Source organism: Primulina tabacum, chromosome 15, assembly GCF_025594145.1.
Source record: "Primulina tabacum isolate GXHZ01 chromosome 15, ASM2559414v2, whole genome shotgun sequence".
Lineage (NCBI taxonomy): Eukaryota > Viridiplantae > Streptophyta > Magnoliopsida > Lamiales > Gesneriaceae > Primulina > Primulina tabacum.
Window position 1 is genome coordinate 37,644,829 of NC_134564.1, and position 14,169 is coordinate 37,658,997.

Here is a 14,169-nt window from a genome sequence, read left to right on the forward strand (position 1 = left end):
TATTTCACTGTATATATATATTTATTGTGTTATATAATAATTATATATATATTTGTATAATATCACAGTATTATATAAAAGAAGTCTCTGACACCTCATTATAATATTGTGATGTGATATACATAATTATTTAAACCTGATTAACATTATATACATCATATTATTACCATAAAATTTATATATACATATATTTATTTTTTTTAAATTTTGTAACGGTCATAAATGGCTAGTTTTTACCCTATAAATTTGATTTTACAAACACATTCAATCACTCCAAACTTACTCTTCCTCCCTAAAAATTTTCTTCATCAAAATTTTCAAAAAAGAAGAAGATTGTTCTTTCAAGGTTATTTTATATAATTATTTTGGTTATTATACTCACTAGTCTTGTATTTATCGGAGAATATCTGTCTTGCGTTTTTTTTTAAATTTTAAGAATGCTTGTACTTATAATTTATCCATTACTTTTTATCGTCATATTAATATATTTAGAAGTTAACTAATAAAATACATTGTTATTTTTCTACTATCACCATGTCAAATTTGACAAAGCTCGAATTTGTTGTGCTCGATATTACGGGAAAAATTATAAGCCATAGACTTTCGATGTAGAAATGCATCTTGAGTCATTAGGTCTAAATGAGACCATTAAAGAAAACGACATATCATCATCACAAGAAAAAGCAAAAGTTATAATATTTTTGCGTGGGCATCTAATGAATGATTAAAATGTGAATATCTCATTAAAAAAGATCTCATGGCTTTATGAAAATTATTAAAAGAAATATTTGAATATATAAATGAAGTTATACTTCAGACCGCCCGTGATGAATGAAATACATTAAGATTCCAAGATTTTAAGAAAGTCAATGATTACAATTCAACGATGTATCGAATAATCTCGCAATTAAAATTTTGTGGATATAAGGTTACGGAATCGGAAATGCTTGAAAAAATATTTCCACTTTTCACACATCAAATATAACTCTACAACAACAATATTGAGTGCATGGATTTGCGAGATATTATGAATTTATCGCATGTCTTCTTGTGGTGGAAAAGAACAACGAGCTGCTAATGAGAAATCATCAGTCCAGATCCACTGGATCAACAGCTTTTCCAGAAGTAAATGTTGTAAGTAAAAATGAATTTAAACCTGGAAACCAAAATCAAAGTCAAAGACAAGGTTTTGGTCGAGGTCGAAATCGAGGTCGTGGCCGTGGACGTGGTCGTGGAAGTGGTCGTTGTCGCGACCGTGGTTTTGAAAACAATCGAGATAATTACTTCTATAATTCATATCAAAAGGACGTCACGAACCACCCACTAAAAAGACATCACGAGAACATGAATGTTAATAAAAATAACTCAAAACAATTTGAAAGTTTTTGTTTTAGATGCTACACTCCAGGACATTGGTCTCGTATTTGTCGAGCCCTCGATCACCTTTGTAAGCTCTATAAAGAGTCGATAAAGGGAAAAGAAAAAGAGACCAATTTGACTGAATGCAATGACCGTTTGAGTGATTCAATTCATTTTGATGTTGCAGATTTTCTGAATGATTTCTCTGAAAATGATCAATATATTGGTGGAATAGAAATGTAAAATATTTATTTTTCATGTGCTCATATGTTAATATTTTACTGTATAATTATGATAAGCCTTATATTTTTCAATAAATTACATATATATTGTCAGTAATTTTTTTTCATTACATATTTTTTTGAAATTCAAATATGGAAAATGTTATGAATAAAGCTAAACATGGAACTAATCTTATGGAAGTTTGCATACCTGGTAGTGGTACAATGCACACTATTATTCGAGATAAAAGATATTTCTTGGAACTAAAACCAACAAAAACAATGGTGAATACAATATCAGGTCATATAGACTTGATTAAAGGTTGTAGTAAAGCATATTTTTTGTTAGATACAAAATTTATGATAAATAATGCTTTGTATTCACCACAATCGAAAAGAAATTTGTTGAGTTTTAATGATATATATTCCCATGGGTATGATACTCAGACAATAAATGAAGAAAATGAGAAATATATGTGTCTTACCACATATAAATCAGGAAAGAAATATGTAGTTGAAAAACTACCAATGCTACATAACGGATTGTATTATACACATATAAGTCCAATTGAATCAAACATGGTATTTGATAATTCTTCAATACTGATTAATTGACATGATTGATTAGGACATCCTGGTTCAACAATGATGCGAGTAATTATAGAAATACACATGATCTTCAGCTGAAAGACCAGAAGATCTTTCAAAATAATAAGTTTCAATACAAAGTATGTTCTCTTGGAACACTTATTATAAGACCATCACCAGCTAAAATCCAAAATGAATCACCCGTGTTTTTTTGAACGTATTCATGGTGATATTTGTGGACCAATTCATCCACTATGTGGACCATTTAAATATTTTATGGTATTGATCGATGGCTCTAGCAGATGATCACATGTATGTTTATTATCAACTCGAATGTGGCATTTGCAAGATTACTTGCTCAAATATTAAATTGCGGAATCAATTTTCAGATCATACAATCAAAAAAATTAGACTTGATAATGCTGGTGAATTTACTTTCCAGACTTTCAGTGATTATTGTATATCAGTGGGAATCACCGTTGAGCATCGTGTTGCTCATGTACATACATAAAATGGATTAGCTGAATCATTGATTAAACGTCTACAACTGATTGCTAGACCAATGATTATGAAAACAGAACTCCATGTTTCTATTTGGAGACATGCAATTTTACATGTTGCTACATTAATTCGCATCAGACCAAGTGCATATCATAAATACTCACCATTCCAGCTTGCCTTTGGTAAAGAACCAGAAATTTCTAATCTGAGAACTTTTGGATATATGGTATGCGTGCCTATTGCACCGCCTCGACGAACAAAAACGAGACTTCAAAGAAATATCGGATTTTATGTTGGTTATGATAGCCCCTCAATAATTTCATCTCTTAAACATCAGACAGACGACCTGTTTAAACACATTTTGATGATTGTTATTTTAATGAGGAAATATTCCCAATGTTATGGGGAGAAAAGAAACATATCGAAAGAAAAATTACATGGTATACATCATCATTGTTACATCTGGATCCAAGAACTAAACAATGTGAAAATGATGTACAACAAATTGTGCATTTGCAAAGAATAACAAATCAATACCAGATGCATTTACAAACAAAAAAAAAGGGTAACTAAATCATATATACATGTTGTAAATGTCCATGCTCGAATTGAAATTTCAAAGAAACAAATTGAAAACACTCATAATGTCATTAAACGCTTGAAAGCTTAGAAAGTCAATCGCTTCCAATGATAAAAATCCTCGAAAAAGAAAAAGCATAGATAAACACGATGATCACAAAATAGAGAATGATATTCCGACAGAAATACATGATGATGAAAATATTCTGTTAGAACCAAAAACTGATGAGAATCATGAAATCTCTATCAATTATATCAATACTGGAAAAATATGGAACCGAAAAGATATAAAAAAAATTGATGGGATATTTTCTTACAATGTGATATTTAACATCATAAATGACAATGAAAATCATGAAACAAAATCTTTTGGTGAATGTAAAAATCGACAGGATTAGATAAAATGGAAAGATGACAGCCATGTTGAATTGGATTCGCTAACTAAACGTAACGTTTTTGGACCTATAGTACTGACACTTGATGGTATAAAACCTGTTTGGTACAAATGAGTTTTTATTTGAAAGCGAAATGAGAAAAATGAAATAGTAAGATATAAAGCTCGACTTGTTGCACAAGGTTTTTCTCAAAGGCCTGGAATTGATTATGAAGAAACGTATTCTCCTATTATGGATGCAATTACGTTTCGATATTTGATTAGTTTGGCGGTATCTGAAAATTAGAAATGTGTCTTATGGATGTCACAGCTTACTTATATGGATCACTTGATAGTAATATATATATATGAAAATCTCTGAAGGATTTAAGATGCCTGAAGCACAAAGTTCAAAACCCAGATAATGTTATTATGTGAAATTACAAATATCATTATATCGGTTAAAGCAATACGGTCGAATGTGGTTAAATCGGCTAAGTGAACACTTAATGAACAAGAGATATGTAAACAATTCACTATGTTCTTGCGTTTTCATTAATAAAATAACATCCGGATGCGTAATTATTGTTGTATATGTTGATGATTTAAATATCATTGGAACGAATAAGAAAATTCAAGAAGTTGTGTTGTACTTGAAGGAAGAATTTGAAATGAAGGACCTTGGAAAATTAAAGTATTTCCTAGGTTTGCAAATTGAACAAAAAGAATGTGAAATATTTGTTCACCAGTTAAATTATACAGAAGAGGTCCTTAAACGTTTTAATATGGATAAATCAAATCTTTTAAGTACTCAAATGATTGTTATATTATTAAACATAGAAGAAGATACATTTCGTCCATGTGAAGATGATGAAGTTATTCTCAGTCCAGAAGTATCATATCTAAGTACTATTGGTGTCTCTATGTATCTTGTAAATTGTATAAGACTTGATATATCTTTTGCTGTAAATTTATTGGCAAGATTTAGCTAATATCCAACAAAGAGACATTGGAACAGAATTAAACATATATGCCGTTATCTTCAAGGAACGACATATTTGAGATTTTTGTATTCAAAAGATACCAATCAAAGTATAATTGGTTATGCTGATGCTGGGTCTTACCTGATCCACACAAGACACGTTCCCAAACCGGATATATATTTACTCTTGGAGGCACTATAATTTCTTGGCGTTCACAGAAACAAACACTCGTAACAACTTTATCAAATCACGCTGAGATTATTGCACTACATGAAGCAAGTCGTGAATGTGTGTGGGTAAAATCAATGACCGAACATATCCAAATTTCATGTGAATTATTATTCGACAAGAAGCCTATGACATTATACGAAGATACTACTGTATGTGTTTTGCTCAAATATGAGAAAGATACATAAAAAGCAACAGAACTAAACATATTTCACATAAGTTCTTCGCATTCACCAAATAGCTTGAGAAGAATAAACATATTGATATTCTTCACATTCAATCAAGTGAAAAATCATCAGATCTCTTCACAAATGCACTTCATACGACAATATTCAGAAATATGGGATGCACAATCTACAGAATTTGAGAAGAATCGTTCGTGTTAACATGAAGAAAAATTTACGTTACTGCACTCTTTTTCTCTTACTATGTTTTTTATCTCAATAGGTTTTTTCTAGTAATGTTTTTAATGAGATAGTATAAAAACACGTATTGATTTTAAAAAATTCTATATCTCTCAATTTGTGAAGAAAAACACAATTGAGTGACGAAAATTTTATAAAAGTTTATAATTTAATATATTTTATGAGTTGAGATTTTTTTTTTGTCGTATCAAAATTGTATATATAAAACTTAATATACGAAGTTACTTTCGAACATGTTCCTTCTTGCTTCAATCTAGCATTTGCTAACTCACATCCGTCTACTTGTACCCCATCGAGAGAAATTTCTTTTAAACCAAGAAACACAAAAAATCACAGGTTTTAAATTTTACAACTTATAATAGCAGCTATATTACAAAAATCACAAGACAGATTCTGCAACAAGATTGACATTTAGATTGTAAATATTTTATAGATATGATAAACATTCAAAGCCAGGATTGCCATCAAGAACAGATACTGCAGCTCAACACCATTAAGCTTCAATTGGTAGTCGTGGGACGTCCCCTGCCCATGGCAAACCCTCTGGTTCCATCGGGCATTTTTGGGCCTGGTGGAGGTTTGGAAGGTTCAGTACCATGGCTGGAAAATTGTGTTCCATGTCCTGAAAATAAAACAAAATCAGTTTAACAAGACAGAATCTGGGGAAGTTCATGATGACAAACTAGCTAATCTAACCGTGTCCATTTGGTCCATGATGTTTCAATCTCCTTCCGGGTGCATGGTTTCGACCCTTGTACCCATTTTTCTCTTTAGCCAAATGCACCCCGTTTCTCTCTCTTGATGACTGGTCCACAATCTATAAATGCATAGCAACAAATATACACATCAAGTCACTACAGACAAGCTCAAGAACAAACCTAGTCATACAAAGTTTCCGACCCCATATACAGTGCATAAGCATCAAGGAATTGGAGTTCGGAAGTGTTATTGTTTTCTCAATGGTTCAAGCATATATGCAGATACATATGCAGATAGGCCATGACCCGTTAAGAACTTCGGTGAAATTCATAGAGTAGAATAACATTAAAAGTAACTCTAGAAGATTCAAGATGCACCTCCTCATCGTGTGATTCATGTTGCTCACTTGAATCACGATTCTCCTCATTCCCAGATGACTCGGATGCTTGAACAATATTGCATTTCTCGGACTCTGATTCCCTCCAAAAAAATTTCTTCTGGCCTGCCTTGTTCTAAAGGATCAAAAGAAAACAAATCTTATTTACTAATGTGAAGCAGATGCTTAGTCATAATTTTTATGCATCACGGACAAAAGAGCAATAGAACAAAATACCACTTTTTTAAGAAGCTTAACCCGCAATCCATATCTCCAATCTTGCTCATTGTTTAGCAAGGTCACCTAAAACAAATTACCTAAACTCAATCATCCAACCTAAAGAGAGAAAATATGACAAGAATGATGAGACATGCTACTTTTAAAAAGACTGTGCTAAGCACTTACAGCTTTCTCAGCAGCCTCCACAGTGTCATACTCCACAAGAGCATGCAACTTCATACAAAAACCAGTCGACAATAACATCAGGTGAACAAAAACAAATAACATGTATATATAGTGCACGTCAGAGAGAGAGAGATGCAAAATCTATACAATATTTCTGAAGAGAAACTCCTTTAATAAACTATCTACATCTCAGAAACACCGTAAACTTTCTTTCCCCTAATACCCTTACGTTTAAGAAAAACAAACCATAATGGAATAATTACTCAAACACACTTTGATGGAACATGTAGCTAGTAAACAATTTCATTTGTAACCTTTGCATTTACTTATAATTCACATGGTTGTACCAATTCGTATGTAAGCTCATAAGCTGCGGTATCTGCTAAGAAGAAAATGTAACTAAAATCAATTTTAGACATTTCCATTTAAGGAAAAAAAGTTTATAGGAGAACATAGTGATCCATGTTCCAAAAAAGCCGATGCCATAAACATCTTGAAGTGATTTAGTAACAAGCTCCTGCTTGCTTTAAACTTCAAATACACAACCAAACACTGAATAAATTTGTGTCATCCAATGTGTAAACGAAATTATCCAAATGCCATCCAAGTTATTTCCTGAAACCCTGACGATTACAGTATCTTAAGTGATAACCGGCCACTTCAAATATGATTTGCTAGAATTCAAGAACTGACCCACATTCAAGAACTATGCAACATTTACAACCTTACTCCACATAAGAACCATTAAAGATTAGCACATGCAAATAAGAAAAACTTCAGTATACCTTCCCACTAATCAGTTTCTCTGCGACTGTGCACTTTTTTGAATCCCTAGCATCACGTGGATCACGGATCGTGATATTCTTTATTCTAGTATACAGAAGCAAAGTACAGTTTTACATTGACTAGAAACAAGTATGATCAAAGTAAAAATGAAAGAAAATTAAAAGATGCACACTTTCCAGCTTCACCAAACACTCGATTTAGGTTTTCTACTGAGTGATCTTCTGGCAGATTCTCCACGAGTATAGTGCAAACCTACAAAATTAATAAAATTTATGAATCGAGTAAAAGGGAAAAGAATAATATCAAATTCATCATCAGAAGATATACCATTGGATCCTTCACATCAGCCAATGGTAAAGGATGAAGCCTCTTCACCTTTTTACCATTAGAACTGACCACCTGCAATCAACAATCAAACCGCAAACCAGCAGCTTAGCGCACTCTCACTTGTATTTTATCCTACCAATATTGTCAGGACTATTGTTCTTTCATAAAAATCAACCACTTACAACAAGAGCAGATTCCTTTAGAGCAGCCACTATCAATGACATGTCCCTCGTAAGCTTTTTCATTTTTCTAAAAGAAGCAATGACACCCATAGGAACTGGAAGATAGAAGATTCCCTTTAAGACATGGGAGTAGGATCACTATGAATGGAAGTTTCACTGATGCGCATCCAAGTATCATAACAATTTAAACAGACATAAAAACTTAAATTTCCAAGACTAATTATCGTTTCGAAAGGGAAAACAAAAATAATAACTGATAAACCAAAAAATCTCAAATATGATACTACATGTATCAAAAGGAAAAGAAATTAAAAACAAAAATGATTTTTGAAAATCAGGGTGGACTGAACCAATTGATCTCCAAAGGAAAGAAGAGAAAATAGTTTGGCACTCACCATAACCGTCATTTCTTGCAACATATTTCATCAGAAACTTGTCATTTGGCAGATTTTCATCACTGAAGTAATACTCTACCTAAAATGGAAAAGATTCTGATGACGAAGGTACTGCTACAATCATCAACGCATAAATGTATATATGTATCACCAAATGTCACAAAGAATTCACTTGCTTGTGTAAGACAAAATACATTCCAAATTAAAGAAATATTAAATCGAGCACATCTTACAACGGAACAGATATTTGATCGAATTGAGAAGTCACCAGGTCATAGATAGAATCATCGAACAAAGATTTCTAGCAAACTAGCAACAAAATAATCAGGTACATGCCCATTACCTGTACATTATTCCAACACTTTACAGAAACAATCAGATTCTTGTGGTTCATAAAAAGAAACAGCTATCCATAAAAATCATAAAATAACATGCAATGCTCGTTTATATGAGACCAAGATCAACACAACAACTTCAATAATAAAATAACAAGTAAATTACAGGGTATACGTGACCAAGATCCACATACCAAATCCAATTACACTTTAAAATCCATTGATCACATATACTGAATTTTAAACCCCTAATCCACGAATGAACCCCAAAAACTTCGGTTAAGGATCAAAGAACATGGAATCTTTAAAATTGGGAACCGTCGCACTGAAAAAAAATTAATCAAGAAAAACGAAAATGTTTACTTTTAACAGTAAGCAAGTCAAGAAAGACCTGAACTCTTGAGTAACCAATTAATTTTAAAGCATGACCGGGCAAGAAAAACACATAAGACCGCTCAACTTTAAACATAACCAAGAAAAAAATAGGACAAGTTATATACAACAAACGGCCAATCGCAATAAAACACACAAAACGGTCAAAAAATCAACGAAGAAATTGCAAGTCCAAGATTAAAGGGTAAAAGGCACCTGATTGATAATCTTGCAGCGAAGATCATCAGATAGCACGGCAGGCGGCGAAAGTTGGAATCCTGTTACTTCCGGAGATCCAACTGGCGGTGAATCGGGATGATAATCATCATGATCAGACTCTGGGGATGAAGAGGTGGGGATCGGAATTCCATTCCCCTGGTCTTGCTCCATTAGAGGGGGGAAAGAGGGGGGGGGAGACGAGGTTAATAATGGAGAAAAGCGGGCAACCTTCTTCCTCTCATTTCCCTTGTCTTTTTCTCTCCCAAAGAGGGGAACTTTCATTAGGCCGTCAATATATAGAGCCCCACTTATGACCTCAACTAACGCCTTTTCAATATCAACTAGCGTTTTCATTATTATTTTTATAATTTATTAGTGTGTTGTTTGAGTTTTTTTAAAAAACAAAGTAAATTGATTTATTTTTTCGTTTTGATCTTTTTTATTTTTCGTTAGTTTCTCCCAACTTCAAACAACTCTTACATATTGTTCCATGTGTTTATTTAAATATTATTTTATCTTATACAATAAAACAGTATCAACTTTTATAAAACTTCATTTTTTTCTTATTAATTAACGGCCTCTCCAATCGGGCATCATCTCTTGCAAGTTGCATCTTTTTTTGTCTAAATTTTTTATTTAAAAATTACTTTTAATATACATTATTAAATTGTAATTCCAAATGTTTTTATTTACTTTATCTGCAATAAAACTAAAGTTCAATTTCTTTCGGCTCAAAAAATCCCTCTTGTCCGAACGAGGATCGGAGACACTACTTGACAATGACTAAATAATAATATTTATTATTTTTATTTGTTATATAACATATTATATGATATAATTATATCAAAATAACAGTTAAAAGAACCCTTTTTTTTTTTCCACTTAAACTTGTGTTGGTCACACTTGATGCTTCTTATAGATTGTTTAATTACCAGGATTCAGTGTGTTTTTCACCTCCTACATTATACATCATCAATTTTGAGAACCTAAAAACACAAGGCTCCTCAATCAGCATTTCATTACCAACACCTAAAAAAACACGGGAACTCGGTTTTCGGTGGAACTCCCTCAGGCTGCAGGCAAAAGAAAAATTTTGAAAACAAAAACAAAAAGGAAAAGAAAACAAAATAAAGATATCTAAACCAACGCTATATCAGCAGCAGCTGAAAACCAAGAACCCCAATGCCAACCCTAATCGAGCCAGATTGCTCGACCCTCACGTCATCAACAACTGGACCACACAGCGAGCTCATGTCATCACGTACGAGTTCTCTCGGCCATGTACGTGAAGTTAACACTCAGCACTTTGAAACGTGGGATTCGAGTTGGGAGTGTAGTGTATGTTTTCAGCCTGATCGCCTGCAAAAGCCATGACAGCCAGTGTCTGCTTACAGGCGTCCCCAGCATGGCCTAGGAAAACGTTAGTCTGTAAGGCTTGTTTGTCCACCATTTGTGAGATGATGCCTTCCTTCCCCGACAGTAGTTCGATGGCTCGTTTCCCCTCCGGGACAGTGAAATGGTAAGAATCGATGTACCGGACTGCTCTATTGATTCAACTATCCAACCAGGTAGTGATGATGTCTCCTCATCAAGATTGGTTGGAAGCAGTACGCCAAGTGACTCGTTTCCAAAGATCCATGGGCCTTCTTCAAAATCACCATTGACAACCGCTTTATCTGCAGGTGACGATCGTGTGAATATAATAACGAAGGATCAGCAAATGGACACTCTGTACAGATTTTGATCAGGCCAAACTAACCTTTGGGCTTATCTGGAAAAAAAAGCTTCTTGACTGCAATGTCATCGATTATGGGTCCACAAGTGGGGTCATCTTCCATTCCAGGATTTCTGAACACAACTCGAACATCGTCCTCCTCCACTTGAAAGGCAGCATCATAAGTATCCGAGCCCTGAACGCTCTACAGAGTTTGCAAATCGATGTTATGTGATGCCTCGCAGTGGCGGAGTCAGAAATATGGTTCTGTCTAGACCAAAATTTGAAACTCTAGAATCTTTTAATATTTTAAATTGATACCCGGATTAATATCATATTATTCCAAAATTATACAAAATTTACATATACATTTTTTTTTAAAAAAAATTGGGCCACCTGAGAAGCATGTGTCTTCGCCCCTGATGCCGGCGGGACAGAAACATTGAGTGACTCTAGCTAGGCGCAAATACATAAGGAATTCAACCCCTTGAATTTACTATATCATAATTATATATATATATAAATTCAACTCATTGAATTTATTCTCTCAAAATCAACTCCTTGAATTTACTGTCTTTAAATTATATATAAATTCAACTCCTTGAATTTATTCTCTCAACGGAAACAAAATGATCAAGCGCTTGTGTGACCCTCAATGGTTTAGAGATACAGCTAGACGTGAGTTCACAGCTCATTGTGATTCGGGATATTCTCTTTTTTTCGGGTTTACCCTAATTTTCCTCATTCCATGCACCAACATTTGATCATAAGAATGTCAGAAATCATTTTCTGATAAAACATATTGAATCATGGTAAGAGCGTCTAGTAGCACCGGCTCATGATTCCATAGGTATCATTGATATTGCCTGCAAGAACCAATCGGTTATAATTAACGTATAATATGGTCCATTCATCTCATATATCTCGATCGAATCTGCAACCATTGGTTCATCGAGGGTTGCATATTAGATTAAATAGCTATTTGATACAATCATGAAATATTCATAGTGTCAATTGCAGCACAACTAGATAACTTTTTTCCTAATGTACATCTCACACTCTGGTCAGAGATTTCATGTATTACTATTTCATTAGATCACATATGATATCTACACTCGTAGATGAATGGTGAATCCCCGACTACAATACATTGGCTCCTACATATTTCGTAATTGCACCCAACATCGCCACCTTGTGACCCTCACGGAGATGATAAACGAGTCAAAGCACAATCTTAGTATGTAGAGCCTTGGTGTTGTCTTGGGTCGTAAAGACTAATCATGTACAATCACAACCACGGACTTTTTCCCTCGATTAATGATAAACACTTGGAAAGTTCGAGGGAGGGTTGTTCGGTACAATCATCGTATGATGACTCATATGCATGATTAGACATCTCCATGTCCTTACAATGAAACACGATACACAACATCACAGATGTTAGTCTCAAGCTCAAGCGACCTTTATCCTTATTTTAGGCAGCTGAATCGACCTGGAACGAATTTAGAATATACAGTGTTTACAAATGAGTTTCAAGATTGAATTATGATTCATTTGTATTAAAGTATAATCCAAGGACTTTATCTATGTTGATTGCCTGAATATACAAATAAAGTAAAATGAAACCATAAAAATTTAAATTATATTAGAACAAAGATTATTTATTACACTTGAGTCAATAAATTTTATAGTCAATCGTTGGCTTGTAGAACATCTACTGAAACAATGCATTGCTGTAGCAACATATACTGCAGGACAAGAAACCAACTATGGGTGTGGTAACTTCAGGCAATATCAAAAAAGCCACGTTAAACCAAACTTTGGACCCTTCTCTTCCATCCAGATATTATATATTATGTTATTAGGATTTGGGCGATGGGAAATCAGGCTGGGGCAATTCTATCTCCTAAATAAAACAAATTATATATTATTTTTCTTAAGAAAATGTAAGTTTAGTACTTACCCTATTAAAAAACACCACCTCACAAATCACGGTGACATTAAGGGCAGTTTGCTAAGTTGTTTATATCCAAAAGGGCCGATTTCCGAGTCTTTTGTACCATACACAAGAAGCATGCTGCTACTTTCTTCATGATTCCGGGATTACTTAGATCAAACATAAGGACCCACATATATAATTTGAAGGGTATTGGGGTACGCCCATACCATAATCGAGCTGATGCTTTCGCTATAATAACTCAACTAGCTACTGCGGTTAATTAACGTTACTTCACAAGAGTCATGTGAGTTTGTATCTAGTGAGTTGGATGAATATCAGAGTGCGAGGCCCACGGTATAGAATACAAGGAGGAGTGAATGGGCATCTTTTTCATCAGACGATTCATCAACATTCACATAATTCACCAGAAAGCTAAGTTCGCATCTTTCTACACAACTGGATTCAATTTCTAAAGATTCCACACATGAACAGAGAAAATCAACCCAGAAATCGGGAGAAACAGACAATGGAAATGCGGAAATAGACAAAGAATGTACCTTCTTCAACAGCAGTATCAGCACCGCCATAGCTGGAACAAGCCAGTAGAAGCACTGATGTGACCGGATAAAAATGGATGCAAGATGCATGGACAATTTCATCAGGTCAGGTTATGAAAATGATGAGAGGCGATAGCACATCGAAATGTCTCCAAACCAGAAATTTTTCTTCCGAGAAAAGCTGGTGCTGACCTGCAAATACAAAGATAACCACGTGAATGGCGTCAAAGGGACGTCCGACATAACCACTCCGATGCTAAAGTCAGCAGATGAATGAAAAGAACTAATGTAGCAAAGAGAATGGTATATAAGTGATGTATGTTCTAGATGATAAATTATATGAAGTAGATATATGTCAATGAATGCCTTATTGTTTAAACAAACCTGATATTTATAGAAAGAAATTCAATGATAAACTTGTTTTCAGTGTCCACTTACTAATTGTAGCAAGATTGTTGCTCATACCCTATCTTTCTAATACGTCAAACTGTCTCTTTTGTCTTATCAAATCCATATGATTTTGTCAGTAATGATTACCAAGATAAGGTATCTCATATTTGTGAACTCGAGTGAGGCGCTACTATCGAGGTAACGCGGATAGAAAGC

General features: G+C 33.9%; 1 protein-coding gene and 1 pseudogene across 2 annotated transcripts; both read right to left on the reverse strand.

Moving 5' to 3' along the window:
* Window positions 1-5,536: 5,536 nt before the first annotated feature.
* On the reverse strand, window positions 5,537-9,662 carry LOC142526865 (la-related protein 6A-like). Of its 2 annotated transcripts, none has more exons than XM_075631499.1 (11): window positions 9,351-9,662; window positions 8,428-8,506; window positions 8,033-8,127; window positions 7,851-7,922; window positions 7,696-7,775; window positions 7,523-7,607; window positions 6,738-6,785; window positions 6,573-6,635; window positions 6,334-6,468; window positions 5,954-6,074; window positions 5,537-5,879 (listed from the first exon to the last, which is right to left on the reverse strand). In XM_075631499.1, exons 1-11 carry the CDS (start codon window positions 9,633-9,635, stop codon window positions 5,758-5,760), a joined length of 1,185 nt encoding a protein of 394 aa, XP_075487614.1. In that variant the 5' UTR covers window positions 9,636-9,662; the 3' UTR covers window positions 5,537-5,757. The 2 variants fall into 2 exon arrangements, with proteins under 2 accessions (XP_075487614.1, XP_075487613.1); XM_075631498.1 differs by having other exon boundaries at window positions 6,570-6,635.
* Window positions 9,663-10,501: 839 nt separating this feature from the next.
* Window positions 10,502-13,593, reverse strand: LOC142526184 (protein BIIDXI-like; annotated as a pseudogene).
* Window positions 13,594-14,169: the final 576 nt, after the last annotated feature.